Source organism: Coregonus clupeaformis, unplaced genomic scaffold (genome assembly GCF_020615455.1).
Source record: "Coregonus clupeaformis isolate EN_2021a unplaced genomic scaffold, ASM2061545v1 scaf1828, whole genome shotgun sequence".
Classification (NCBI taxonomy): domain Eukaryota; kingdom Metazoa; phylum Chordata; class Actinopteri; order Salmoniformes; family Salmonidae; genus Coregonus; species Coregonus clupeaformis.
The window spans coordinates 25,053-52,592 of NW_025535282.1; the positions used below are offsets into that span (position 1 = coordinate 25,053).

The 27,540-nt window shown below is 44.5% G+C and overlaps 1 protein-coding gene across 1 annotated transcript in view; it reads left to right on the forward strand.

Annotated features, from left to right (window-relative positions):
* Positions 1-27,540, forward strand: part of LOC123487738 — a gene marked incomplete at its 5' end in the record, with an annotated part of 94,777 nt that overhangs the window by 20,610 nt on the left and 46,627 nt on the right. Inside the window, 4 exons of the mRNA XM_045218822.1 lie at positions 6,989-7,179; positions 7,533-7,624; positions 17,905-18,055; positions 21,397-22,350. Of these exons, the coding sequence (XP_045074757.1) occupies positions 6,989-7,179; positions 7,533-7,624; positions 17,905-18,055; positions 21,397-22,350 (1,388 nt within the window). The remainder of the gene's footprint in view (positions 1-6,988; positions 7,180-7,532; positions 7,625-17,904; positions 18,056-21,396; positions 22,351-27,540) is intronic.

Sequence of the window (27,540 nt, forward strand, 5' to 3'; positions counted from 1 at the left end):
ACACACATACACGTACACACACACACACACGTACACACACACACACACACACACACACGTACACACATGTACACACACACGTACACACACACACACGTACACACACACACACACACGTACACACACACACGTACACACACACGTACACACACACACGTACACACACACACACACGTACACACACACACGTACACACACACGTACACACACACACACACGTACACACACACACGTACACACACACACGTACACACACACACACGTACACACACACACACACGTACACACACACACACACGTACACACACACGTACACACACGTACACACACAGGTACACACACACACACACACACACACACACACGTACACACACACACACGTACACCCACGTACACACACATTTACTTTCTGTTTGTATTCTTGTCTTGTATTATTTCTTATTGTTGTTGCGTTGTCCAGAAGGAAGCTGCTAGGAAGCATTTGGTTGGACTTTACCATGGTCCTTTTATTACAGCTAGTTAGAACAAAGGCTTGGAAAAGGTTTGCCTGTTACCATTTGTGGTGCCTTGATTAACAACAACAAAACATTTGTAGCTATTGCTCTAATAGTGCAATAGTGTAACATTATGAACACCTGCTCTTTCCATGACATAGACTGACCAGGTGAAAGCTATGATCCCTTATTGATTTCACTTGTTAAATCCACTTCAATCAGTGTAGATGAATGGGAGGAGACCGGTTAAAGAAGGATTTTAAAGCCTTGAGACAATTGAGACATGGATTGTGTATGTGTGCCATTCAGAGGGTGAATGGGCAAGCCAAAATATTTAAGTGCCTTTGAACGGGGTATGGTAGTAGGTGCAAGGCGCACCGGTTTGAGTGGGTCAAGAACTACAACGCTGCTGGGTTTTTCACGCTCAACAATTTCCTGTGTGTATTAAGAATGGTCCACCACCCAAAGGACATCCAGCCAACTTAACACCACTGTGGGAAGCATTGGAGTCGACATGGGCCAGCATCCCTGTGGAACGCTTTCGACACCTTGTAGAGTCCATGCCCCGACGAATTGAGGCTGTTCTGATGGCAAAAGGGGGTGCAACTCAATATTAGGAAGGTGTTCCTAATGTTTTGTACACTCAGTGTATATTTGTAACTATATTAAGAGACTCTACAACCATAAACATTCACATACCTGTTTTCATACACATGCATGTACAAATCCTCACAACAAGAGGAACCCAAACTGGTCCTTTAATGAAATTTCAACTGACTACTGCAGCAGGTTCACAGTGTGGCACAGATCATTAGGATATTTTCAGCCACCCCAAGGGCAGATTTATAGATGAAAAGAAACATGTTCACACAGAACGATCAATTGGTTCTCTGTGGTTTGGAGATGTCTTGCGACGCTTTGAGATCGAGTTTAAATGTGTAACATTTTTTATTTAATTTTTTTAAGCTAACTGCATTTTCCAACTTATTTTGCGTGTGAGTATACATCTGGTGGTCTGTTGATTTGTGGTTCATCCATATGGCTTTAATGTACGCATGAATATATAAATGATCATCAAAATGCCTTTCCACCTTAAGAAATGATCAAGTGCAACCTGAATTAATTTGGTTTCTTGTTCAATTGACTGGTCATGCTGAAATCCTGAATATTTGTTTATTTGGAAACACGCACACAGCACATATATACGCTACACATCAAATCCACATTTTAAACTACCGTGTTGTCAGGATGTAAAATAAGCCTATATCCTGTGATTTTACTGTTATCACCCGAGTGGCGCAGCGGTCTAAGGCACTGCATCTCAGTGCTTCAGGCGTTACTACAGACCACCTGGTTCGATTCCAGGCTGTATCACAACCGGCCGTGATTGGGAGTCCCATAGGGCGGCGCCCAATTGGCCCAGCGTCGTCCGGGTTTGGCCGGTGTAGGCAGTCATTGTAAATAAGAATTTGTTCTTAACTGACTTGCCTAGTTAAATAAATAAAAAATAAAAATCACCCTTTAAAATTAGTCATGATGTGGTTTTAATCCTACTAATACGATCTTCATGCTCTGTAATTGACTGTCTATGGTGTATTAATGAATAATCATCTAGTGACCTTTTGGCTTATCAATGCCACTTTCCCAAGCGGGCAAAGCTGTTTGAAATGACGGCCAGTTCATAACCAGTACAGAAGTGGCTTTAATATAGTTGTAATGAATTCATTGTAGCTTATGCTCATGTAGAGGTGCTCCTTTTTCAGACATTTCTTGAAAGATTATAGAATTCCTAGAATTTAGTCAGCCACCACATGTACAAAAAGCTCAGCCCGTCACTAAGATATAGATTATCTTCTGCTGACCACCTTGAAGCGATTTTCCACCTATATTTGCTATGCCCAGATAAAAGTCAATATAGAGAGGGCCATGAAGAATAGACCAGTAAACCCTTATATCCACAGAAATATCTACCCTTACAGAAAAACCACATGATTTCACATGCAGAAAATCACGTGATTTCACATGTGGAAAATCACACGATTTCACATAGAATTTCACTTGTTAAATGATGTGATAACGTGTTTTTGGAACACTTCACGTGATCACGTTTTCACATGTTTAGTTTCATGTTTATCACATGTAGCTTTACGTGTTGTCAGCTGTTATCACATTAACTTCACAGAAGATCACGTGAAATTCATGTGTTTTTTTCCATAAGGGTAGAATACTGATCCATATTTGTATGAGACTCAGTTGGCACAGCACAGGCTCAAATACATATTTTCACCCTTTTGAGTCCTTTACAAACCATTGTTTGAAATAAAGGGTACATGATAGTACATGAAGGATTACTTGTCTTATTCTCTTCAAATGTATTATGAAGTTATGAGTAATGGTAAAAAATAAAATAATAATTGCACTATTTCGGTACAACTCTGTCCTTGAATTTCACTGGAGGATGATAGCCAGGATGGTAAGTACAGTAAAGGCCAGTTATACTGGAGGATGATAGCTAGGATGGTAACTACAGTAAAGACCAGTTATACTGGAGGATGATAGCCAGGATGGTAACTACAGTAAAGGCCAGTTATACTGGAGGATGATAGCCAGGATGGTAACTACAGTAAAGGCCAGTTATACTGGAGGATGATAGCCAGGATGGTAAGTACAGTAAAGGCCAGTTATACTGGAGGATGATAGCTAGGATGGTAACTACAGTAAAGGCCAGTTATACTGGAGGATGATAGCCAGGATAGTAACTACAGTAAAGGCCAGTTATACTGGAGGATGATAGCCAGGATGGTAACTTCAGTAATTTAAGGTAGCTAGTGGAAAATGAGAGACCTGGGAGAGAGTCTGGCGCTAACTGTTAATGAGGCATACCCCTGCCTCGTAGCAGCAGTTAGCAGCCACGCACGCACACACACGCACACACACAGACACCCGCACGCTCACAAAAACCAGCCTCAGACTGCATCAAAGCCTACATCAGACCAAACAAGGGCTTTAAAATTAATGAATGGCTTTGGCTCCGAGGGGTAATTTTCCATCATCAGCATTGGCAAACCCTATTGTCAGGGACTGAATAGGGAGGGAGGGGGAGCGGGGGAGAGGGAGAGAGCACACTGTGGTTGGCTGGATTTATATCCTCATTAATTCTCAGATCACAGTCGACTCTCTCTCTCTCCCTGATAATGCTCTCTCTCTCTCTCTCTCTCTCTCTCTCTCTCTCTCTCTCTCTCTCTCTCCCTGATAATTCTCTCTCTTTCTCTCTCTCTCTCTCCCTGATAATGCTCTCTCTCTCTCTCTCTCTCTCTCTCTCTCTCTCCCTGATAATTCTCTCTTTCTCTCTCTCTCTCTCTCCCTGATAATTCTCTCTCTTTCTCTCTCTCTCCCTGATAATTCTCTCTCCCTCTCTCTCTCTCTCTTCCTTATAATTCTCTCTCTCTCTCCCTGATAATTCTCTCTCTCTCTCTCTCTTCCTGATAATTCTCTCTCTCCCTGATAATTCTCTCTCTCTCTCTTCCTGATAATTATATGTCTCTCTCTCTCTCTCTCTCTCTCTCTCTCTCTCTCTCTCTCTCTCTCTCTCTCCCTGATAATTATCTCTGTCTCTTCCTGATAATTATCTCTCTCTCTCTCTCTTCCTGATAGTTCTCTGTCTCTTCTTTCTTCTGTGCTGTTTTGGGGCTTCTCCTCAGGGTAGTGGTTTAACCATAACTCATAGTCTATCTTTCCTGGAGACCACCCTCCGTCAGATCAAACAGGCTGGTCTATTGGGACTCAAAGTCTAACCAATGTTGATAGATGTCTCACTTCTAGCAGTTTTTGATAAATCACAACAACAACCTTATAGAGGCGGATTTCTGGGATGTAGCCATTTAACAGTGATCTGGCTGTCTGATTTCTGGGGTGTAGCCATTTAACAGTGATCTGGCTGTCTGATTTCTGGGGTGTAGCCATTTAACAGTGATCTGGCTGTCTGATTTCTGGGGTGTAGCCATTTAACAGTGATCTGGCTTTCTGATTTCTGGGGTGTAGCCATTTAACAGTGATCTGGCTGTCTGATTTCTGGGGTGTAGCCATTTAACAGTGATCTGGCTGTCTGATTTCTGGGGTGTAGCCATTTAACAGTGATCTGGCTGTCTGATTTCTGGAGTGTAGCCATTTAACAGTGATCTGGCTGTCTGATTTCTGGGGTGTAGCCATTTAACAGAAGAGACAGATGAGAAGAACTACTAGACAGGTGTATTAGGGAGCGCTTGTGATTATAACATGGTTTTGAAGACCGGATGGGGCTTTTTTTTGTCAACAAATGGCAACGTTTGTCACACGAAAACTACAGTACATAAAGCATGATGAGTTTCTCTAATGCTCTCTCTGCCCCAAATTTCTGGAGTCCCGAGTCAGTCTCTTAAAACTGTCTGCGTCACTACCCTCAATAAACTTCCAGGCATTAGAACAAGCCTTCCTGAAATGTCCCATAATTGCCTACTGACATGGATGATATGAAGCAGGATATCATGCTATACAATGAGCCATGTAATAAAGTTGTATGATTCAATTCCTTTCAGCCAGGCTTCTTCTCTTTTCTCTGTTTCTCTCTCCACCTTCAGTATATTGTGTCATTTACATGCTTCACAGCCTGTAGCAAAGCAATCATATTTACCCCTTTACAGCCCATAAACGGGAGAGGTGTGAGGGCTTTTAACAATCGCAGGACAATATATTTTTTTAACAATTCCTTTTTAAACCTAGCGCATTCACAGAGCTATAAGGGACTATGCTGTTAATGTGTAATTTCATTATGGGTTTATATGTGACTTTGTTTCTAAATACTACAGTATTTAGGGTCATGCAGTCTTCAGGGTGTAAATATACATGTTCACTGACTGCAGTTACTTTGAGTTGTAGTCCAACACACTGCCAGAGGGGCCATGTGGACAGGTCATTTTACAGTATACAGTTCAATAAGCATTACGATGCTACTTTGGAAATGATGTAGGAAGAAACGTTTTCGCTCTTATGAAATCTGTCAACAGTCCTTCCTCATAAATACGTTTCCAAACATATCATTCTTCAAGAGTGCTTTGATGGGAAAAAGTATTTCCCATCATGCCTTTAGATTTTCTGCCAGTCAACGGACAACCTTATTCTAAGAGCAGCTTCTACCAAGTCTCAATGGGCCTATAGTGTTTACCATTGGAGTGCACCAGCACATTGGTTTTTCATGTCATTTTCTTTCCTGTAACTTCACCCTGGCTTTAATTCCGCTCTGGTGAATGCAGACTGATCAATCTTTCTCAGTTACCATCTGTATGTCCTTAGCCATTCTCTTTGTACTGTACTCTACAGTTTGGCTAGTGGATAGTCAGTATCCTAAGTGAATTAGAAAACTTAAATATCCTTTGTGTTGAGTGTTCTTGCTTGCATCTGCTTTAGTAAATATTCAGACAATAACCATGTCCATGTTTGCAACTGTTTTGAGTCCTTTTCTACCCCAGTTTGATGAATGTAAGGTTTTTGTAGTGTATGCATGTTTAGCTAGTAAAAGCCTATATACTGACACGTAAGGAGATTTGTAGGGGGCCTATATATTTTGTCATTCATGGTATACCAGTGATGAACTCTCAAGCAAACCAAAGAAACACAGCTCCCTGCCTCCTCTGACACTCTGTAGGAGGGGCAATCACAATCAGAAGCCTTTGATACATTATTTCTGTTCAGATCCATATTTCATATTTCTATGAAGAACACTAAGACTCCGTCCCAAATGGCACCCTATTGATAAAAAGTATTGCACTATATAGAGAAGAGCGTGCCATTTGGGAGGCATCCTCTCTATGGAGCATAATTACATTTCGAGTCTGGCGTTATGACTTCTCACACACACACACTCAGTTGAAGGGTCCTTTTGTATCATTTTGCCCCTCTAGAATTAAAATGCAGACCCCCTGGCGCTGTTTCATAGACTGACATCTCAATAGGGATGACGTGTTGAATCGCAGCTGAATAGTGACGTACCAAACAGACAGTTTTCATATTTGTTTCAAAGCACTATGCAGGTACACAGTATGATACAGACAATATTTAGGAGAAAAATGAATACCTTCAAGACAATAGCCCAATTTCTCAGCGCTCTGTTCTGTGAGGGTGTTGAAAGATTTCAGAAATAATACACGTTTCTAAGTTGCCCTCCCTCTCCCCGTCCCTCTCTAACACCCTGTTCCCCTCTCTCCCACCCTGTTCCCCTCTCTCCCACCCTGTTCCCCTCTCTCCCACCCTGTTCCCCTCTCTCCCACCCTGTCCCCTCTCTCACACCCTGTTGCCCTCCCTCTCCCCGTCCCTCTCTCCCACCCTGTTCCCCTCTCTCACACCCTGTTCCCCTCTCTCCCACCCTGTTCCCCTCTCTCACACCCTGTTCCCCTCTCTCCCACCCTGTTCCCCTCTCTCCCACCCTGTTCCCCTCTCTCCCACCCTGTCCCCCTCTCCAGACTCCAGCTACGTCCAGTACTCTGGTAATTCCTACTTGGAGTTTGAGGGCATGGACCTTGGTGCCAACAACAACATCACTGTGAGGTTTCAGACCCGGGAGGCCCAGGGGACCATCCTGTACGCGGACCAAGGAGGACTGACCAGGGGCTTCTTTTTCATCAAGCTCTTCATTCAGGAGGGAATGCTACAGGTGAGGCTTTCTCTGCATCCCAAATGGCATCCTATTCTCTATATAGTGCACTAATGTGGGATGCCCTGTGTGCTCTGGTCAAAAGACTACATGTTTCGAGTCTCTATGAAGTCTTTGATGATTTTGCTGTTTCATTGTTGTTTACAGTACTGCCTATGTTGGCTGATATAGCCTATAATTGCAAATGTTTTGTGGACCATAGTGCTTTGTGCTATGTTTTTATCCCAAACAAATGATGCATCATGTAGCAGACTATTATCACACCCTGTTCTGATGCATCATGTAGCAGACTATTATCACCCTGTTCTGATGCATCATGTAGCAGACTATTTCTTCTCTGTAATGTGTTTCAGTATGTCTTCTCCTGTAACCGAGAGGAAGGGATCAGAAGGATCAATACATCCATCCGCGTTAACGACGGCAATCCATACATCGTCTACGTCAGGTGGATTTACTTTCTTAGAGATTTGGGGCCGCTTTTCCCAACACAGAATAAGCCTAGTCCTGGACAAAGAAGTGCTTTGAATGGAGAATCAGGACTAGGCTTAATCTATGTCTGGGAAACCGCCTCTTAAAGGTCCAATGAAGCTGTTTTCATCTCATTATTAAATCATTTCTTGGTAACAATTAAGTACCTTACTGTGATTTTGTTTTTAATTCAAATTCTTAGCATAGAGCAATGTCTCAAGCAATAATTTTGCTAGGACTGTCTGGGAGTGATCTGAGTGGGGAAGGGAAACTGAAAACTAGCTGTTATTTGCAGAGAGGTTCAGAACTCTCTTTCTTATTGGTCTATTAACTAATTTACCGCTTGTCACCAGGCAGGCCAAAACTCCATCCCACCAAAACAGGCTGAAATTTCAGGTGGTCTTTTCATACAGCTCTTACACTAAAAGGGCATTATCATCATTTTCACAATTTACAGTCTTATTCCAACTTCATAGTGTGGAAATGTATATAAAACACAGGAAAATCCAGTTATTCACTGCACTGGGCCTTTAATGAAAACATAAGCCTACTCCATAGAGGCTCGTACATGGTTAAAACAAGTTGTAACAAAGCATTATACCTGTAGGCTTAGTACCAAAGTGGTTCCCAAACATGCAATGACATGGTAAATACAACATCATAAGTCTGATGGAATTAGCTTGAGATATGAATTTGTACCGATAGACATGCCCAATATGTCCCTAAATTGTTCTGGGGGTTTCAAAATACAATATCCCAAATGAATGACAAGAGTTAGGCAGTTTCAAAATGATAAACTGATCAGTGCTCTAAAGTAATAAAACTGGCCCTGCAGCTTCAAAATATTTCTCATTTAAGGCTAAGGGCTGCTGGCTGTGACTTGATCCCCCGCCAATTCTTCATCTTAAGTGTATTAATCTGTCATATCTGTTTTTCAATAGAATAAAAACTAGCATCACTTGAAAATGCAACAGCAGCACAAATCCATCATTATGCCCAGGCAGCAGCCCTAAAACACCCTGGCAAGACAGAGAGCTGGCATAACCAGTGTAGAGACAGAGAGCTGGCATAACCAGGGTAGAGACAGAGAGCTGGCATAACCAGTGTAGAGACAGAGAGCTGGCATAACCAGGGTAGAGACAGAGAGCTGGCATAACCAGTGTAGAGACAGGGAGCTGGCATAACCAGTGTAGAGACAGGGAGCTGGCATAACCAGTGTAGAGACAGAGAGCTGGCATAACCAGGAAAGAGACAGAGAGCTGGCATAACCAGGGTAGAGACCGAGAGCTGGCATAACCAGGGTAGAGACCGAGATCTGGCATAACCATTGTAGAGACAGAGAGCTGGCATAACCAGGGTAGAGACAGAGAGCTGGCATAACCAGGGTAGAGACAGAGAGCTGGCATAACCAGGGTAGAGACAGAGAGCTGGCATAACCAGGGTAGAGACAGAGAGCTGGCATAACCAGGGTAGAGACAGAGAGCTGGCATAACCAGGGTAGAGACATAGAGCTGGCATAACCAGTGTAGAGACAGAGAGCTGGCATAACCAGGGTAGAGACAGAGAGCTGGCATAACCAGGGTAGAGACAGAGAGCTGGCATAACCAGGGTAGAGACATAGAGCTGGCATAACCAGTGTAGAGACAGAGAGCTGGCATAACCAGTGTAGAGACAGAGAGCTGGCATAACCAGTGTAGAGACAGAGGGAGGGGAGAGGGAGAGAGCGTGAGAAGGGAGAGGGCAAGAGCGGGAGAGCTGTCATAACCAGAGTAGGGAGGAGGGAGAGAAGGGAGAGAGAAGGAAGAAGAGAAGAGATGGAGAGCAAGAGAGAGAGAGCTGTAATAACCAGCATGTAAGGAAGGAAAGAAAGAGAGGACAGAGAGGAGGAGAGGAGAGAACAGAGAGGGGGGAGGAGAGAACAGAGAGGGGGAGAGGAGAGAACAGAGAGGGGGAGAGGAGAGAACAGAGAGGGGGAGAGGAGAGAACAGCGAGGGGGAGAGGAGAGGACAGAGAGGGGGAGAGGAGAGGACAGAGAGGGGGAGAGGAGAGGACAGAGAGGGGGGAGAGGAGAGGACAGAGAGGAGGAGGGGAGAGGAGAGGACAGAGAGGAGGAGAGGAGAGGACAGAGAGGAGGAGAGGAGAGAACAGAGAGGGGGAGAGGAGAGAACAGAGAGGGGGAGAGGAGAGGACAGAGAGGGGGAGAGGAGAGGACAGAGAGGAGGAGAGGACAGAGAGGAGGAGAGGAGAGGACAGAGAGGAGGAGAGGAGAGAACAGAGAGGGGGAGAGGAGAGGACAGAGAGGGGGAGAGGAGAGGACAGAGAGGGGGAGAGGAGAGGACAGAGAGGAGAGGACAGAGAGGAGGAGAGGAGAGGACAGAGAGGAGGAGAGGAGAGGACAGAGAGGAGGAGAGGAGAGGACAGAGAGGGGGAGAGGAGAGAACAGAGAGGGGGAGAGGAGAGGACAGAGAGGAGGAGAGGAGAGAACAGAGAGGGGGAGAGGAGAGGACAGAGAGGGGGAGAGGAGAGGACAGAGAGGAGGAGAGGAGAGAACAGAGAGGGGGAGAGGAGAGGACAGAGAGGAGGAGTGGAGAGGACAGAGCGGGGGACAGGAGAGGACAGAGAGGGGGAGAGGAGAGAACAGAGAGGGGGAGAGGAGAGAACAGGTCTCCAAGCTTCACCTCGACTAAAGCAAACATGTAGTGATGGGCTGATGACCACAGCCTCCTCCATCTCTGTCTGATCTGACCCAGAGATAGAGCCACCACTGGGACAGGGATGGGCCTCCCTCCCTCCCTCCCTCCCTCCCTCCCTCCCTCCCTCCCTCCCTCCATCCTTCCCGCCCTCCCTCCCTCCCTCCTTCCCTCTATCCATCCCGACGTCTCTGCTTCACCCACCTGTCCACCTGCCTGCTTCATTATGCTGTTTTAACGTTTTAATAGATCTTCCCGTCAAAGAGTAGGGCACTAAATAGGGAACAGGGTGCCATTTGTAATGCTTCTCAAGGACTCTGTCTGTCTGAGGGGCCTGGTGCCCTCTGGCTGGAGGCCAGGCAGTCCTCTTTCTCTGGCAGAGCGATCCTAAATTAACCACCTCCCTCCCTCCACATCCTGCATCCTCCCTCCCTCCTCCACATCCTCCATCTCTTTCTATCCACGCCGGCTCTGGAGGAAGGACTTATGGAGCCCCGGGTCTCTCTCTCTCTCTCGCCCCCTCTCTTCTCTCTCGCCCTGATAGTTGTGCCACAGATATCAAAGCCACACAGCCAGCCTGCAAATTACAGGTTTAACAAATCAGGCTTGATTGCTTCCTAGACCTCCCTCCCTCTCTCCATCCTTCCATCCCTTCCCTCGACGGGGGGGTCAGTAGGCACCAGGGAGGGAGGGATAGAGGGATGGAAAGAGGGATGGAGAAAAGGGGAGCACATCTGTGGACAGAGTACCCTCCAGCTGCACATAGTTATTCCAGAATCTCCACTTAGGTAATTATCTGCTCTCCCCTGTTGTTTGGAAAAGGGGCTGAATTAGCTTCTGAAAATCTCCCAGTGGATCCTCGCGGCTCAGCTCAGTGACGGCTCAGGCTCCAGTCCAGTCCAGTCCAGAGCAGGCTGGCTGTTCGACTCCAAAACGCACAAGGTGTCTGAAGAGGGGAGGGAAGAAGGGAGGAGGGGAGAGGGGAGAGGGGAGGGAGGAGGGGAGAGGGGAGAGGGGAAGGAAGAGGGGAGGGGAGGGGGGAAGGAAGAGGGGAGGGGAGGGGAGGGGAGGGGGGAGGAAGAGGGGAGGGGAGGGGGGAAGGAAGGAAGAGGGGGAGGGAGGGAGGGGAGGGGGGGGAAGAGGGGAGGGGGGCAAGGAAGAGGGGGAGGGAGAGGGGAAGGAAGAGGGGAGGGGAGAGGGGAAGGAAGAGGGAAGAGGGGATTAAAGGGGAGGGGGAGGGAAGAGGGGAGGGGAAGTAAGAGGGGAGGGAGGGGAAGGAAGAGGGAAGAGGGGAGGAGAGGGGAGGGGAAGGAAGAGGGGAGGGGAGATGGGAAGGAAAATGGGAGAGGGGAGGGGAGAGGGGAAGGAAGGGGGGGATGTGAGAGGGGAAGGAAGGGGGGATGGGAGATGACAGGAGAGGGGAGGGGAGGGGAAGGAAGGGGGGAAGGGAGAGGGGAAGGGAGAGGGGAAGGGAGAGGAGGGGAGGGAATGGGGGGAGGAGAGGGGAAGGAAGAGGGGAGAGGGGAAGGGAGAGGAGGGGAGGGAATGGGGGGAGGAGAGGGGAAGGAAGAGGGGAGAGGGGAAGAGGGGAGAGGGGAAATGGAAGGGTATAATAAATGAAAGAAAGGGTATATGTGCCCAGAGGAAAGTGGAATAAAAATACCTTGAGGTTAAATGTGGCTCTGCCTCCCTGTTTCATCGGCCTGCCCTTTGTTGTGGTTGCTGCTGTTTATGGAGCGGGATAGTGATTGGATTATACTCATGGCGCCCTAAATAGTTGAAATAGCTTATTGTAAAGGAGTGTTAGCACAGATAATAATGTAGATGATGTACTGCATTTGTGAAACATGAGACCTTATTCTCAATCTCCATACCACCAGAGGCAATATTATCAGATAGGAGAGTAAAAAAATTAACTTTTAACAGATATCAGTTTAAATGATAAGATAACTGCTGTATCTGTAGTGCATCCTTACATATTATGACATGACAGCATCTAGTGTTTCATCACTTTGAGCTTTGATTGATGCATGAAATGATCCCTGAGTAACTGTGTCATGTTTGAAAACACATTGATATCATATGTTTAAGTCTTATCTTTAGTTAAATATTTCATTGTCACTCATGCTAAGAGTTAAAGATGTGTTCCAGAGGTTTTGTCTACTCTTTAACCAGTAGTTCTGAAAGTTGCTCTCACCAGCCAAAACGGGTCCCCGAAAGCTGGGCACTATTGTGTACAATGTCATCCAATGCGTATGATATGTTATGAATTCCAATTTGTACAATATGTTACGAATTAGTAAGTGCATTCGTACAATATGTTATGATTTTGTAAGTGCTTAAGATCCCGTTCTCTTTAACATGTCCACTAGCATACTACTTAGAATTCATGTCAGTACTTCATACTATGTGGTATGTTAGTGTGGATATTGGAACAGAGCTAATGTGTCTATAATATAAATAAGGATATAATAAATACCATGCCCTGGTATTGGTTATGCTCTAGCAAAGCAATTCAAGCCTTAATGCCTGCTGAATCATGTGACAATGATGTTTGGATGTGGTCGGATTACATATTGGTAGACAGAATGTGGTCGGATGACATATGGCTAGAGGGGATGTAGTCGGATGACATATTGGTAGACAGAATGTGGTTGGATGACATATGGCTAGAGAGGATGTGGTCGGGTGACATATGGCTAGAGAGGATGTGGTCGGATGACATATGGCTAGAGAGGATGTGGTCGGATGACATATGGCTAAAGAGTATGTGGTCGGATGACATATGGCTAGAGAGGTTGTGGTCGGATGACATATGGCTAAAGAGTATGTGGTCGGATGACATATGGGTAGAGAGGATGTGGTCGGATGACATGGGTAGAGATGTGTGGTCGGATGACATATGGGTTGAGAGGTTGTGGTTGGATGACATATGGCTAAAGAGTATGTGGTCGGATGACATATGGGTAGAGAGGATGTGGTCGGATGACATATGGGTAGAGAAAATGTGGTTAGATATGGGTAGATGGTGCCTAAGCGTCTCAGAGGGGTAATCCCTTGTCAGTGGTTGCCAAATAAATGATCACCAGTACTATTTTTGCTATACATGGGGAATGTATAAACTATTTATAGTGGCCTAATTCATGGTAAGATGCGTTGGAGCATAGATTGGGAATAGGCGTTGGGAATAGATGTGATGATATGATTCAGTGTGTACATTACATTAGCTAGGTCTAAGACATCATGTTCCTGCTCCTGTGTGTTTGTGCTGTAATGTTATGTTGAGCCTCCAAGCCTCCAAGCCATGCTGTCAGCCTTGCTGCTCTTAGCAGGCATGACTACCTCTGGTTGAAGAGAGAGAAAGTGAAAGAGGGGAGAATGGAGGGATGGAAACAGAGGGAGAGAGTAAATGAACTCAAGAGGGGGAGCTTGGGGGGGAGAGAGAGAGAGAGAGAGAGAGAGAGAGAGAGAGAGAGAGAGAATGAAAGAGAGAGAGAGAGAGAGAGACTCTTGCCTTACAATACCCTCTCACATGTCACTCCAACTGTCATTTTGAAAAGATTGAGGATAGCTGGCTGAAGATGGAGGGAGACGAGAGGATGTTGTTTGTGACTCTGTCATGGTTGAGCATCCAATCAACAGAGACATATTTTAAATCAAGTGGAAGAGAAAAGACACTATAGGAAGTAGACAATCGATCAGGGGCTGAGTCCCAAATGGCACCCTATTCCCTATATAGTGGGTCCTGGTCAAAAGTTGTGCACTATAAAGAGAATAGGGTGTCATTTGGAACAGAACCACAGCCATAAGATGACACGCTGGCGTCGCTCTCTGTATTCAGGAGATGATGCCACTGTGCTGTTGTCAATATTGAAAGGACAAACATGTCATTGGTCTCTTAGCTTTTAAGTCTAAATATTCATGTTAGATTAGGTCATGTTCATAAACCTGTAATTTGTCATGGCTTGTGAAGAGCTTCTTCTGCCGTATGTAAAACAAACTGAAGCATGCACAACATGAGTGTATAGCTTAAAACAAACCCTCAGAGCACCTTTCAAGAAAACATCTCGCAATTATAACACAGATTCAATCTAACCACTGCAACATCATGACTCTAAGGCAAGAGGCCATGTTTGTACTTGATGCAACCCCGATGAAGCTCTATTGACCCAAAACATTAGTTATAAGAGATCCATTCAACGGTGGGACGATGTTAAAGATTACCAAAGTGCTGGAGTTTCTTATTTTTCAAAAGGATATGTTTCAACATCATTAGGCTGTACAAGCCAAAAGTATAAATGAAAGTTGACGTATTGCAGCATGTATCACCTAGCTACAACATTAGTCCAGAGGGGTAATATACTAGATTCAACTCAATGCTGGATACAATATACACTACATGACCAAAAGTATGTGGACACCAGCTCGTCGAACATCTCATTCCAAAATCATGGGCATTAATATAGAGTTGGTCCCCCCTTTGCTGCTATAACAGCCTCCACTCTTCTGAGAAGGCTTTCCACTAGATATTGGAATATTGCTGCAGAGACTTGCTTCCATTCAGCCACAAGAGCATTAGTGAGGTAGGGCACTGATGTTGGGCGATTAGGCCTGGCTCGCAGTCGGCGTTCCAATTCATCCCAATGGTGTTCGATGGGGTTGAGGTCATGGCTCTGTGCAGGCCAGTCAAGTTCTTCCACAACTATCTCAACAAACCATTTCTATATGGACCTCACTTTGTGCACAGGGGCATTGTCATGCTGAAACAGGAAAGGGCCTTCCCCAAACTGTTACCACAAAGTTGGAAGCACAGAATTGTCTAGAATGTCATTGTGTGCTGTAGCGTTAAGATTTCCCTTCACTGGAACTAAGGGGATTAGCCCAAACCATGAAAAACAGCCCCCAGACCATTATTCCTCCTCCACCAAAACACTATACATGCGGGCAGGTAGCATTCTCACTCCAGAGAACGTGTTTCCACTGCTCAAGAGTCCAATGGTGAGCTTTACACCACTCCAGCCGACGCTTGGCATTGCACATGGTGATCTTAGGCTTGTGTGCGGCTGCTCGGCCATGGAAACCCATTTCACTAAGCTCCCGAAAAACATTTATTGTGCTGACGTTGCTTCCAGAGGCAGTCTGGAACTCGGTAGTGAGTGTTGCAACCGAGAACAGACGATTTCTACGCACTACGCTCTTCAGCACTCTGCGGTCCCGTTCTGTGAGCTTGTGTGGCCTACCACTTCACGTCTGAGCCGTTGTTACACCTAGACGTTTCCACATCACAATAACAGCACTTACAGTTGACCGGGGCAGCTCTAGCAGGGCAGAAATTTGACGAACTGACTTGTTGGAAAGGTGGCATCCTATGACGGTGCCACGTTGAAAGTCACTGAGCTCTTCAGTAAGGCCATTCTACTGCCAATGTTTGTCTATGGAGATTGCATAGCTGTGTGCTCGATTTTACACACCTGTCAGCTATGGAAGCCGAATCCACTAATTTGAAGGGGTGTCCACATACTTTTGTATATACAGTGGGGAGAACAAGTATTTGATACACTGCCGATTTTTCAGGTTTTCCTACTTACAAAGCATGTAGAGGTCTGTAATTTTTATCATAGGTACACTTCAACTGTGAGAGACGGACAAAAATCCAGAAAATCACATTGTATGATTTTTAAGTAATTAATTTGCATTTTATTGCATGACATAAGTATTTGATACATCAGAAAAGCAGAATTTAATATTTGGTACAGAAACCTTTGTTTGTAATTACAGAGATCATACGTTTCCTGTAGGTCTTGACCAGGTTTGCACACACTGCAGCAGGGATTTTGGCCCACTCCTCCATACAGACCTTCTCCAGATCCTTCAGGTTTCGGGGCTGTCGCTGGGCAATACGGACTTTCAGCTCCCTCCAAAGATTTTCTATTGGGTTCAGGTCTGGAGACTGGCTAGGCCACTCCAGGACCTTGAGATGCTTCTTATGGAGCCACTCCTTAGTTGCCCTGGCTGTGTGTTTCGGGTCGTTGTCATGCTGGAAGACCCAGCTACGATCCATCTTCAATACTCTTACTGAGGGAAGGAGGTTGTTGGCCAAGATCTCGCGATACATGGCCCCATCCATCCTCCCCTCAATGCGGTGCAGTCGTCCTGTCCCCTTTGCAGAAAAGCATCCCCAAAGAATGATGTTTCCACCTCCATGCTTCACGGTTTGGATGGTGTTCCTGGGGTTGTACTCATCCTTCTTCTTCCTCCAAACACGGCGAATAGAGTTTAGACCAAAAAGCTATAGTTTTGTCTCATCAGACCACATGACCTTCTCCCATTCCTCCTCTGGATCATGATGATCATTGGCAAACTTCAGACGGGCCTGGACATGCGCTGGCTTGAGCAGGGGGACCTTGTGTGCGCTGCAGGATTTTAATCCATGACGGCGTAGTGGGTTACTAATGGTTTTCTTTGAGACTGTGGTCCCAGCTCTCTTCAGGTCATTGACCAGGTCCTGCCATGTAGTTCTGGGCTGATCCCTCACCTTCCTCATGATCATTGATGCCCCAAGAGGTGAGATCTTGCATGGAGCCCCAGACCGAGGGTGATTGACCGTCATCTTGAACTTCTTCCATTTTCTAATAATTGCACCAACAGTTGTTGCCTTCTCACCAAGCTGCTTGCCTATTGTCCTGTAGCCCATCCCAGCCTTGTGCAGGTCTACAATTTTATCCCTGATGTCCTTACACAGCTCTCTGGTCTTGGCCATTGTGGAGAGGTTGGAGTCTGTTTGATTGAGTGTGTGGACAGGTGTCTTTTATACAGGTAACGAGTTCAAACAGGTGCAGTTAATACAGGTAATGAGTGGAGAACAGGAGGGCTTCTTAAAGAAAAACTAACAGGTCTGTGAGAGCCGGAATTCTTACTGGTTGGTAGGTGATCAAATACTTATGTCATGCAATAAAATGCAAATGAATTACTTAAAAATCATACAATGTGATTTTCTGACCTCTACATGCTTTGTAAGTAGGAAAACCTGCAAAATCGGCAGTGTATCAAATACTTGTTCTCCCCACTGTATAGTGTATACCCAGAATCCTTGGAAACCCTGGTCTTATTCATTAGTACTCGTCTCACTCAGCTCAACCTGTTTTCTGTGTGTGATAATATTAAGGAGGCAAAACAGTCATGAAATAAGCATTAGGACAGCTTAGCTCTTAAAGTAATTGTGTACTCCTCAGGCAAGCCAAATAGACTCCTATTAGAATAAGGCAGTTTAGCCTTATAATGTCCATCGGTGATATTTATGTAAAACAACTTCATTAGTTTAGAATATTTACATTCATTAAGCAAACATATGACAACCCTTTTTAAAATGTTGGTTTTCTAATAATACAGAGACTATTCCAATATGATGTTTAGTTGTTTTTTAAATGTCTGGTTTGGAAATGTGTAGCTAACATTTGAGAACATCTGTATTTCTTGTGAGCATATTTCATGTGAACATATTTCCTGTGAACATATGACCTGTGAACATATTTCCTGTGAACACATTTCTTGTGAACGTTTGTTCCAGACAACACCTGGCGCCATGCGAAGCGGAGCTGGTCGTGTCTGGGTATGAGAGAGTCAGAAGCCAGCCCAGCAACTACTGGTCAGGACTCACCATACAGAGAACAAGCCATCTGTTTATAGGAGGCTTGCCTCGTCGATACCTGCCATATCAGGTTAGTTAGTGTGGTTTCTGAGGTCTATACCTATTGACAATACATACCGGTAGTAATATATGTCGATGTCTTCAACTTTATTCAGTGATATACTAAATAATTTAATCCCTATACCATCAAATCCCAATCAAATCAAATTTTATCCCACTTTGTAACAATAAATGTGTACATTTTTGTACTTTTTATAGGCAATTTACATGGTCTTTTTCTTTTGTCGCTGACACAACCTTCTCCTCTCCTTGGAGTATAATTTACTACATACATGTACAGAACACCCAGGTGTTTAACATAATACCCAGTTTCTGGTACTTCTATTGTAATACATAGAATCCTGTTATATACCATTAGCTCCAGTACTCTTCTTAGGCCTAGTGTAAAACACCCTATTCCCTATATAGTGCACCACTTTTGACAACAGCCCTATGGGTCCTTGTCAAAAGTAGTACACTATGTAGCTGGTATGGGGTAATTAGGGACACACCCTATAGCTGCAGGATGACATCGTACAACCCTGAGTGTCTGTTATTGAATTAGCTCGTGTCAGGGATAATGCAACGTATGTCATGGATAATGTAATGTATGTCAGGGATAATGTAACGTATATCAGGATAATGTAACGTATGTCAGGGATAATGTAACGTATATCAGGATAATGTAACGTATGTCAGGGATAATGTAATGTATATCAGGGATAATGTAACGTATGTCAGGGATAATGTAACATATATCAGGATAATGTAACATATGTCTTCAATGAAGAAGGTTCTAAAGAAGGTCTTGTACTTCTATAGCGATACGGACTGTCTTATACAAGTTGCCTTGTGCCTAAAATATGACACTCCTACAAAATGATGGATTGGTTATTAGGTTCCTTCCAATATGTTGAGAACATCAGTCAGTTCTATATTACTTTTCAGTGATGTGTGTCCTGGTTGCCTACCTTATTGAAAGCAACAGTCTAAAAAAAGTGTTGTTTCTGTCGCCCTAAGGGAGCCCAACCCTTCTCCAACTACACCGGCTGCATTGAAATAATTGAAATTAATAAGCTGCGGGGATTCTACACATCCAGTGCCATTGCCGGCAGCAACGTAGACAACTGCAGGTAAAATAATTAGATTTTCAAAGAGTCACTGGACTTAATAATATTTATTTCCCTCTTTGGGGCCCATTTGTCCTCCAGTGTTCCTGTTTGAAAGAAAGAAATAACTTTATTTTTTCTCTTGGGATATGTGCACATGTATGCAAGCGTCACGCACATACACACTAACACAGACGCACACAGACGTCAATTATTTTTGACAATCTCAAAGCATGTTTATATGCAAGGTGTGTGTGTGGGTGGAGAGATACAGCATTGCAGGAGGGGAAAAATGAATGGTATGTGCCATAGCCTTAACACAGCCTTATATAAAATGCGATAACATTATAGTCTAGTCTTTAGTTATGCAGTAATAGCGGAGGCCATTTGTGGTAAATTCCTTTATCAGTTGTATCACCAACTGTAGATACAGTCAAGATATGATGCGACTATTCTCCGAACACCACAGCCATGGAATGGAGCATAGTGATGTAGAACAATGGTGTTCCATTGGTTGAAGGCTTGTTCTTAGTGTTACATTCATTGGAGTGTGTTGATAGGATGGGCTGCTGCACTCACTGTGACACAAACACACACACACACACACACACACACAAACACACACAAAGAGATGCTCTGCTTTTTTGACACCACACTCCACAAAGCAAGTCCTGCAGGTCCTAGTTTAATCTTATCTTGATTATTGTCCAGTCATGTGGTCAAGTGCTGCAAAGAAAAACCTAGTTAAGGTGCAGCTGGTCCAGAACAGAGCGGCACGTCTTGCTCTTCATTGTAATCAGATGGCTAATATAAATACTATGAATGCCAGTCTCTCTTGGCTAAGAGTTGAGGAGAGACTGACTGCATCACAAAAAAAAAAATAACAATGTGTTTGAAATTCCAAATTGTTTGCATAGTTAACTTACACACACCACTGACACACACATTTACCCCACCAGACATGCCACCAGGGGTCTTTTCACAGTTCCCAGGTCCAGAACAAATTCAAGGAAACATACGGTGTTTTACAGAGCCATGAGTGCATGGAACTCCCTTCCATCTTATATAGTGCAAGTGAACAGCAAACCTGGTTTCCAAAAACAAATAAAGCAACACCTCACGGCACAACGCCTCTCCCCCATGTGACCTACTTGTTGTGTGTATATACTGACATGTATGTGTAACTGATAGATGCACACACACACACACTACATGTTCATGTTTTTAAATGTATGTTAGTTGTAAAGTATTTTGTCTGTAATGTCTTTTTCATTATGTGTTGGACCCCAGTAAGACTAGCTGTTCCCATTGGCGTCGGCTAATGGGGATCCTAATCAATAAAAACACACTCACACACTCTGTTAAAAACCCTTGCTGATGCATGTGTGTGGATTAAATTAGGGTACCATCCCAAATGGTACCATATTCCCTATTTAGTGCACTAGCCTACTTTTGACCAGGGCCCTTGTGCACTATGTAGGGACTAGGGTGCCATTTGGGACTCATCCTATACGTTGAGATTCATAAATATCTGTCCATTGTATAGGTTCCTGTGGGATCGCTGCAGTTAAACCATGAATGTATTAAGATGCCTCTCTTACTAGGAGGCAGAAAACCCTGACCTTCATCGCATGACTAAAATATACCATGGAGGGCCTGTATACAGACAATTAGGAGGTGTGTGAATGTGTGTATCACGCTTTATCACATACCTATTTTCGGGACAATGGTCGTCTTGGTTGTTTTTAGTGAGATCACTACAACACTGCATTATGGATTTACTGGGTTACATCTATATTTGTATTCAACAGAGTGCTACCTTGTGAGCCCTTACAAAACTGTTTATCTCTCTACTGGTCAATGCCAATTGATTTTCTGGTAACACTTTACATGAAGATATGTACAGATATGGAGTATTACTGTTAATACTGCCAGTGCAGTCTTAAGCTCAGTATTCCTTGGCAAGCGGCTAAGAGACAAGCACGTTTATTGCAGATGTATAAACTATCTATAAACGAATAATGAACAGTTTCTAACCTACTTAGAGTTAGAGTCCTTTATAAAGTATACTTCATGTAAAGTGTTCCTTTCTTTTGGTGAGTTATTGTACTCTATTAATACTATTCCAGGTCTCGATGGGCCCCACCTGGTACCCCACAAGCCTTCACCAGAAGTCCATATGATTGGACCACCAGATCCACCACTACCACTCCCAGAGTCAACACATCCGAATGGACCACCCAATCTGCCACCACTCTGAGAGGTCAAGATTCAGCAGGAGTCAACACATCTGTATGGACCCAGCCACCACCATCCCGACCGCCACTGGCTCCTACCCGCCCCTGGCAACCGGCTCCTACCCGCCCCTGGCAACCGGCTCCTACCCGCCCCTGGCAACCGGCTCCTACCCGCCCCTGGCAACCGGCTCCTACCCGCCCCTGGCAACCGGCTCCTATACGCCCCTGGCAACCAAGTTCAGTTCCTACCCGTCCCTGGCAACAAAGTCCAGGTCCTACCCGCCCCTGGCAACCAGCCCCTACCCGCCCCTGGCAACCGGCTCCTACCCGTCCCTGGCAACAAAGTCCAGGTCCTACCCGCCCCTGGCAACCGGCTCCTACCCGTCCCTGGCAACAAAGTCCAGGTCCTACCCGTCCCTGGCAACCAGCCCCTACCCGCCCCTGGCAACCGGCTCCTACCCGTCCCTGGCAACAAAGTCCAGGTCCTACCCGTCCCTGGCAACCAGCCCCTACCCGCCCCTGGCAACCAGCCCCTACCCGCCCCTGGCAACCAGCTCCTACCCGTCCCTGGCAACAAAGTCCAGGTCCTACCCGTCCCTGGCAACCAGCCCCTACCCGGCCCTGGCAACCAGGTCCAGTTCCTACCCCTCCCTGGCAACCTGCTCCTACCCGTCCCTGGCAACCAGTTCCTGCCCAGCCCGGGCAACCAGCCCCTACCCAGCCTCGGCCACCACTGCCAGCTCCTACCCAGCCCTGGCAAACAGCCCTTACCTGGCCCTGGCAACCAGTTCCTACCCATTCCCCACCACCAGCCCCTACCCAGTCACCAACAGCTCCCACCCAGCCACCACCACCACCAGTCTGCCATGCCGCCCTCTGTCGTAACGGTGGGACCTGCCATGAGCTGCGGAGGCCCAGTGGAGCTCTGTCCTTCTACTGCGACTGCCCCCTACACTTCACTGGACGCCTCTGTGAGAAAGGTAGATATCTATGGTTCTGTTACACACTATTTACACTAGGCAGCATACCACTTAGAATAAAACAGTGTATTGGCAGGGCTCTAAAGTGCGACCACTATGGTCGCATATGCTCCTAAATATGTTGCTGTGCGACCTGGAAATGTTATTTGGGATCACCAGTGCGCCTAGAATTAAAATCACCCAGATAATAATTGTTGTAATGATTAAGCTTCGCTTTACCGCAGCCTCCGAGTGCCATAGAGTCCTCTCTCTCCCGCCGCGGCTGCTTGCTTCCAGTTCCCGGGCCAGACACAACAAGCCCCACCCCTGTCACTCAGGCAGGCAGCACACAGTTCCTCCACGCTGTTTATTCTGTCAGCGTGCTGTCAATCTATCCACTCTACCAAAACTACAACGATGCTGCTTTCCACATTGCTTCTAAATATGAATCCAGATGTTTTCTATATTATACTATTATTTGGTGTATCTTGCTCTGTGCAAAACGCAAGTTAGTTAGTTAAGGTAGCTAGCATGTGCCTAACATAATGCTAATCGCTAATGCTAATCACTAACTAGCTACCTTAACTAACTAACTTGTGTTTTGCACTGACAAACACTTTGGTTCCTTCTCTGTCATAACTCCTACCTGGCTTTTTCATTTGTTTTCATGCCAAACAACACCTACCATAGAATTACAATGATCATTCTATGTCTATGATTCCAACAGTTCACCCAAGTGTTTTGATCTATATCGCAAGTCAAATCGCAATATTTGGTTGAAAAATCGCCCATATCGCCCTAACGACCTGGTAACTTTACCAGTAAATGCAAACATTTGGTGGCACAGAAAGAAAGGAGAAGTTATATTTTCTTCCTTCACATAGGTCCAATGTAGGCTGTATCTCAATCAATTAAAACATCTGTTTTTCTGGTGCTCCTAAATTTGATGTGGTGCTCCTAACTTTTTTGAGTTAGGAGAACCAGTGCTACCAATTACATGTTTTAATTTAGAGCCCTGTGTATTGGGCATGCTTTCTACGTGGTATGCTGCTAGGATGAACATTTCTCTGGGTTCCTCTGTGAGAAAGGTAGGCTTCTAATACCTATTTCACCCTTTTCACACTATCACGCCTCTCAAACTGTAGGCCTACTGTGTTGGCTCTAATGTTTTCCTTTCACATTGTCCATTCCTGCATGTTTTCCAACAACTAAGGTGGTGGATCCGTAACCAAATCAGCACAGTACAGCTTGGCTTGGTTAGGCTCAGTCATGTGAAAAGGATATACTGTAACTCTCCGAGGCCTCCACACTGTCTCAGTAGTGCTCTCTGTAGCATACAGTCCTTCTTGGGATCACTTCTTATTTGAGAGAGAGAGAGAGAGAGAGAGAGAGAGAGAGAGGGAGAGGGGAGAGGGGAGAGGGGAGAGAAGGGAGGAGGGAGAGAGAGAGAGAGAGAGAGAGAGAGAGAGAGAGAGAGAGAGAGAGAGAGAGAGAGAGAGAGAGAGAGAGAGAGAGAGAGAGAGAGAGAGAGAGAGAGAGAGAGAGAGAGAGAGAGAGAGAGAGAGAGAGAGAGAGAGAGAGAGAGAGAGAGAGAGAGAGAGAGAGAGAGAGAGAGAGAGAGAGAGAGAGAGAGAGAGGTGTATTATAAAGGATCTAAATTATTCATAGTGCGTTTAATGAAAGGATCCATACGAGCAGCTTGGCGTTGATCATCCCAAAGCTGATGATCACCTTTAACCCTCACTACAAATGAGAGGATGACTTGCTACTCACAACGCAGATGCCAGATTCTGTGTCTAACCCCTCCATCCCCACCTCCCACCCTGCTACTCTGCTGTCAGACTCCCCATCCCCCCCACACCACCACCTCCACTACTGCAAACCTTTAGAAGTTGACAGCAATAGAGATACTGAGACCCTGGAGATGGGAGAGAGGCTGGAGGGGGAGGGCAGAGTTTCTCCTCTCAGCTAGAGAGAGAGAGGAATCAGAACTTTAATGATACCTGACACATCCCTCGCTGTACTCTCTTAGAAGAAAAGGTGCTATCTAGAACCAAAAACAATTATTTGGTTGTCCCCATAGGAGAACCCTTTTTGGTTCCAGGTTTAACCCTTTGGGTTCCATGTAGAACCCTTTCCACAGAGGGTTTTACATGGAACCCAAAAGAGTTCTACCTGGAACCAAAAAGGGTTATCCTATGGGGACAGTCGCAGAACCCTTTTGGAACCCCTTTTTTCTAAGAGTGAGCTGGTCCCTCTGGTCTTCCCTGGCTTGCACACATACTGGCTACTGGCTAGATCTACTGTCTTACGAGCAGGGTTGGGTCAATTCCATGGACATTTCAGTCAATTCAGAAAGTACACAAAAAATACAAATTCTCTTCAATGCTTTTCCATGAGGAAAATTTTGAATTTTAAATGGAATGTGGTTTACTTTCTGAATTGACTGGAATTGAAATGGAATTGACCCCAAGCCTGCTTCCGAAGCCTGTATACATGCTAGGATACTGATTAGGGTTAGTACTATAGAAATATAATTACTAGAACAGTAAGCCACATTCAAGTCAACATTTCCATAATTTGTGGACTGGCAGCCATATTGACTATACCCATGAGGGGGCTTATAGGCAATTCCACGTTAACAGAGTAATGCTGAGACTCAGACTTTTCACTTTAAAATGTGTGTCAAACAAAAACCAATGATTGCAAAGTTAAACAAACCATACAACTCGATGCACAAGGACTACTTTTAACAATTTCCACAGAAAATGTACTTGAAGAACAGTGCAGATGTAAATTTTGGTAACAAAATGACGGTTTGTGCTGTTGGTGCCCTCATTCTGTTACCAAACTTTGCATCTTCACTCGGTTACCATGGAATTGCCCTTATCCATTCTAGTAGTAATTCTATTTCTATGGCTTCTGAGGCTCACAGCCTCACACATGCTGGGGTTGACTGGGGATCCTACTGACCCTGTGGTTAGCAGGTATAACACATGCTGGGGTTGACTGGGGATTCTACTGACCCTGTGGTTAGCAGGTATAACACATGCTGGGGTTGACTGGGGCTCCTACTGACCCTGTGGTTAGCAGGTATAACACATGCTGGGGTTGACGGGGGATTCTACTGACCCTGTGGTTAGCAGGTATAACACATGCTGGGGTTGACTGGGGATCCTACTGACCCTGTGGTTAGCAGGTATAACACATGCTGGGGTTGACTGGGGCTCCTACTGACCCTGTGGTTAGCAGGTATAACATGTGAGCCAACAGGCATAATGCATTATGATATGGTTAGAATGCGTTATGATATGGTTATGAAGCATTATGATATGGTTATAAAGCATTATGATATGGTTATAATGCATTGTAAGAACCCCCTTATAATGACTGATCATGACTAAATACTGATCTAAATATATTTTGAATCAGTTAAACATGTGCTACATAGAGATACATAATATAATATGTCTAATATAATATTATAAGCCTTATCATAAGACATTGTAAATGCTCCTACATGTGTATAACATGTTATAACGTATTATACCTGTTGGCAAGGTGTCTCTGTGTGTTGTTAGATGGCCAGGGATCACTTGAAAAAGAGATGTTCATCTCAATGTGTCTTTTCTGGTTAAATAAAGGACAAATAAAAAAATTAAAAATGCTTTACTGCAAGCCCATTGTAGCCAGATTAAAACAGGGCTGTGATATTCATGATATTCATTCTGACGCCATCCTCTATTGTGCTAATAGCCTTTTCATTGTATTCCTATCTTCTACATCAGCTGATTGACCACGTTTTTCTACTGATGCCAATAAGCCGATGTTCAGCTGCAAAGCTAATTTGCTGAGTCATAAGTTAATGTATCTCTATCGATGCGAAATCAGACATTTTGGCACATACTGTATGGGCTGTGTCTGAAATGGCACCCTATGCACTCTATATAGTGCACTACTTTTGACCAGGGTGCATAGGGCTCTGGTAAAAAATGGTGCACTATATAGGGAATAGGGTGCCATTTCAGACGCAGTCATGCACTGAGTTAAATTCATTAATCATCTTAGATGTTACTTTTTCTCATTCCTTTGGTACCATAAAACTGAGAGTCGGTGCACTTTGAGCAAGAGGATTTAGAATTCATTCTAGTTCTCTCAAGACCTTACCAGTTGATCATTTTATTAATATAAATTATTCTAAATATCTAATGTTTTTATAAAAATTGAAAAAATATACATATATACTCAAGTGAAACCGAGTATAACTTCAAAGAATGGATGTTAGATGGAAACAATTAATAATAAAAACATAAGGAAAAAAGGAGGGAAAGGAATTGATGTTAGATGGTAAAGGAATGGATGTTAGATGGTAAAGGAATGGATGTTAGATGGTAAAGGAATGGATGTTAGATGGTAAAGGAATGGATGTTAGATGGTAAAGGAATGGATGTTAGATGGTAAAGGAATGGATGTTAGATGGGAAAGGAATGGATGTTAGATGGTAAAGGAATGGATGTTAGATGGTAAAGGAATGTATGTTAGATGGTAAAGGAATGTATGTTAGACGGTAAAGGAATGGATGTTAGAAGGTAAAGGAATGTATGTTAGATGGTAAAGGAATGTATGTTAGACGGTAAAGGAATGTATGTTAGACGGTAAAGGAATGGATGTTAGATGGTAAAGGAATGTATGTTAGATGGTAAAGGAATGGATGTTAGATGGTAAAGGAATGGATGTTAGATGGTAAAGGAATGGATGTTAGACTGTAAAGGAATGGATGTTAGATGGGAAAGGAATGGATGTTAGATGGGAAAGGAATGGATGTTAGATGGTAAAGGAATGGATGTTAGATGGTAAAGGAATGGATGTTAGATGGTAAAGGAATGGATGTTAGATGGGAAAGGAATGGATGTTAGATGGGAAAGGAATGTATGTTAGACGGTAAAGGAATGGATGTTAGATGGTAAAGGAATGGATGTTAGATGGTAAAGGAATGGATGTTAGATGGTAAAGGAATGGATGTTAGATGGTAAAGGAATGGATGTTAGATGGTAAAGGAATGGATGTTAGATGGTAAAGGAATGGATGTTAGATGGTAAAGGAATGGATGTTAGATGGTAAAGGAATGGATGTTAGATGGTAAAGGAATGGATGTTAGATGGTAAAGGAATGGATGTTAGATGGTAAAGGAATGGATGTTAGATGGGAAAG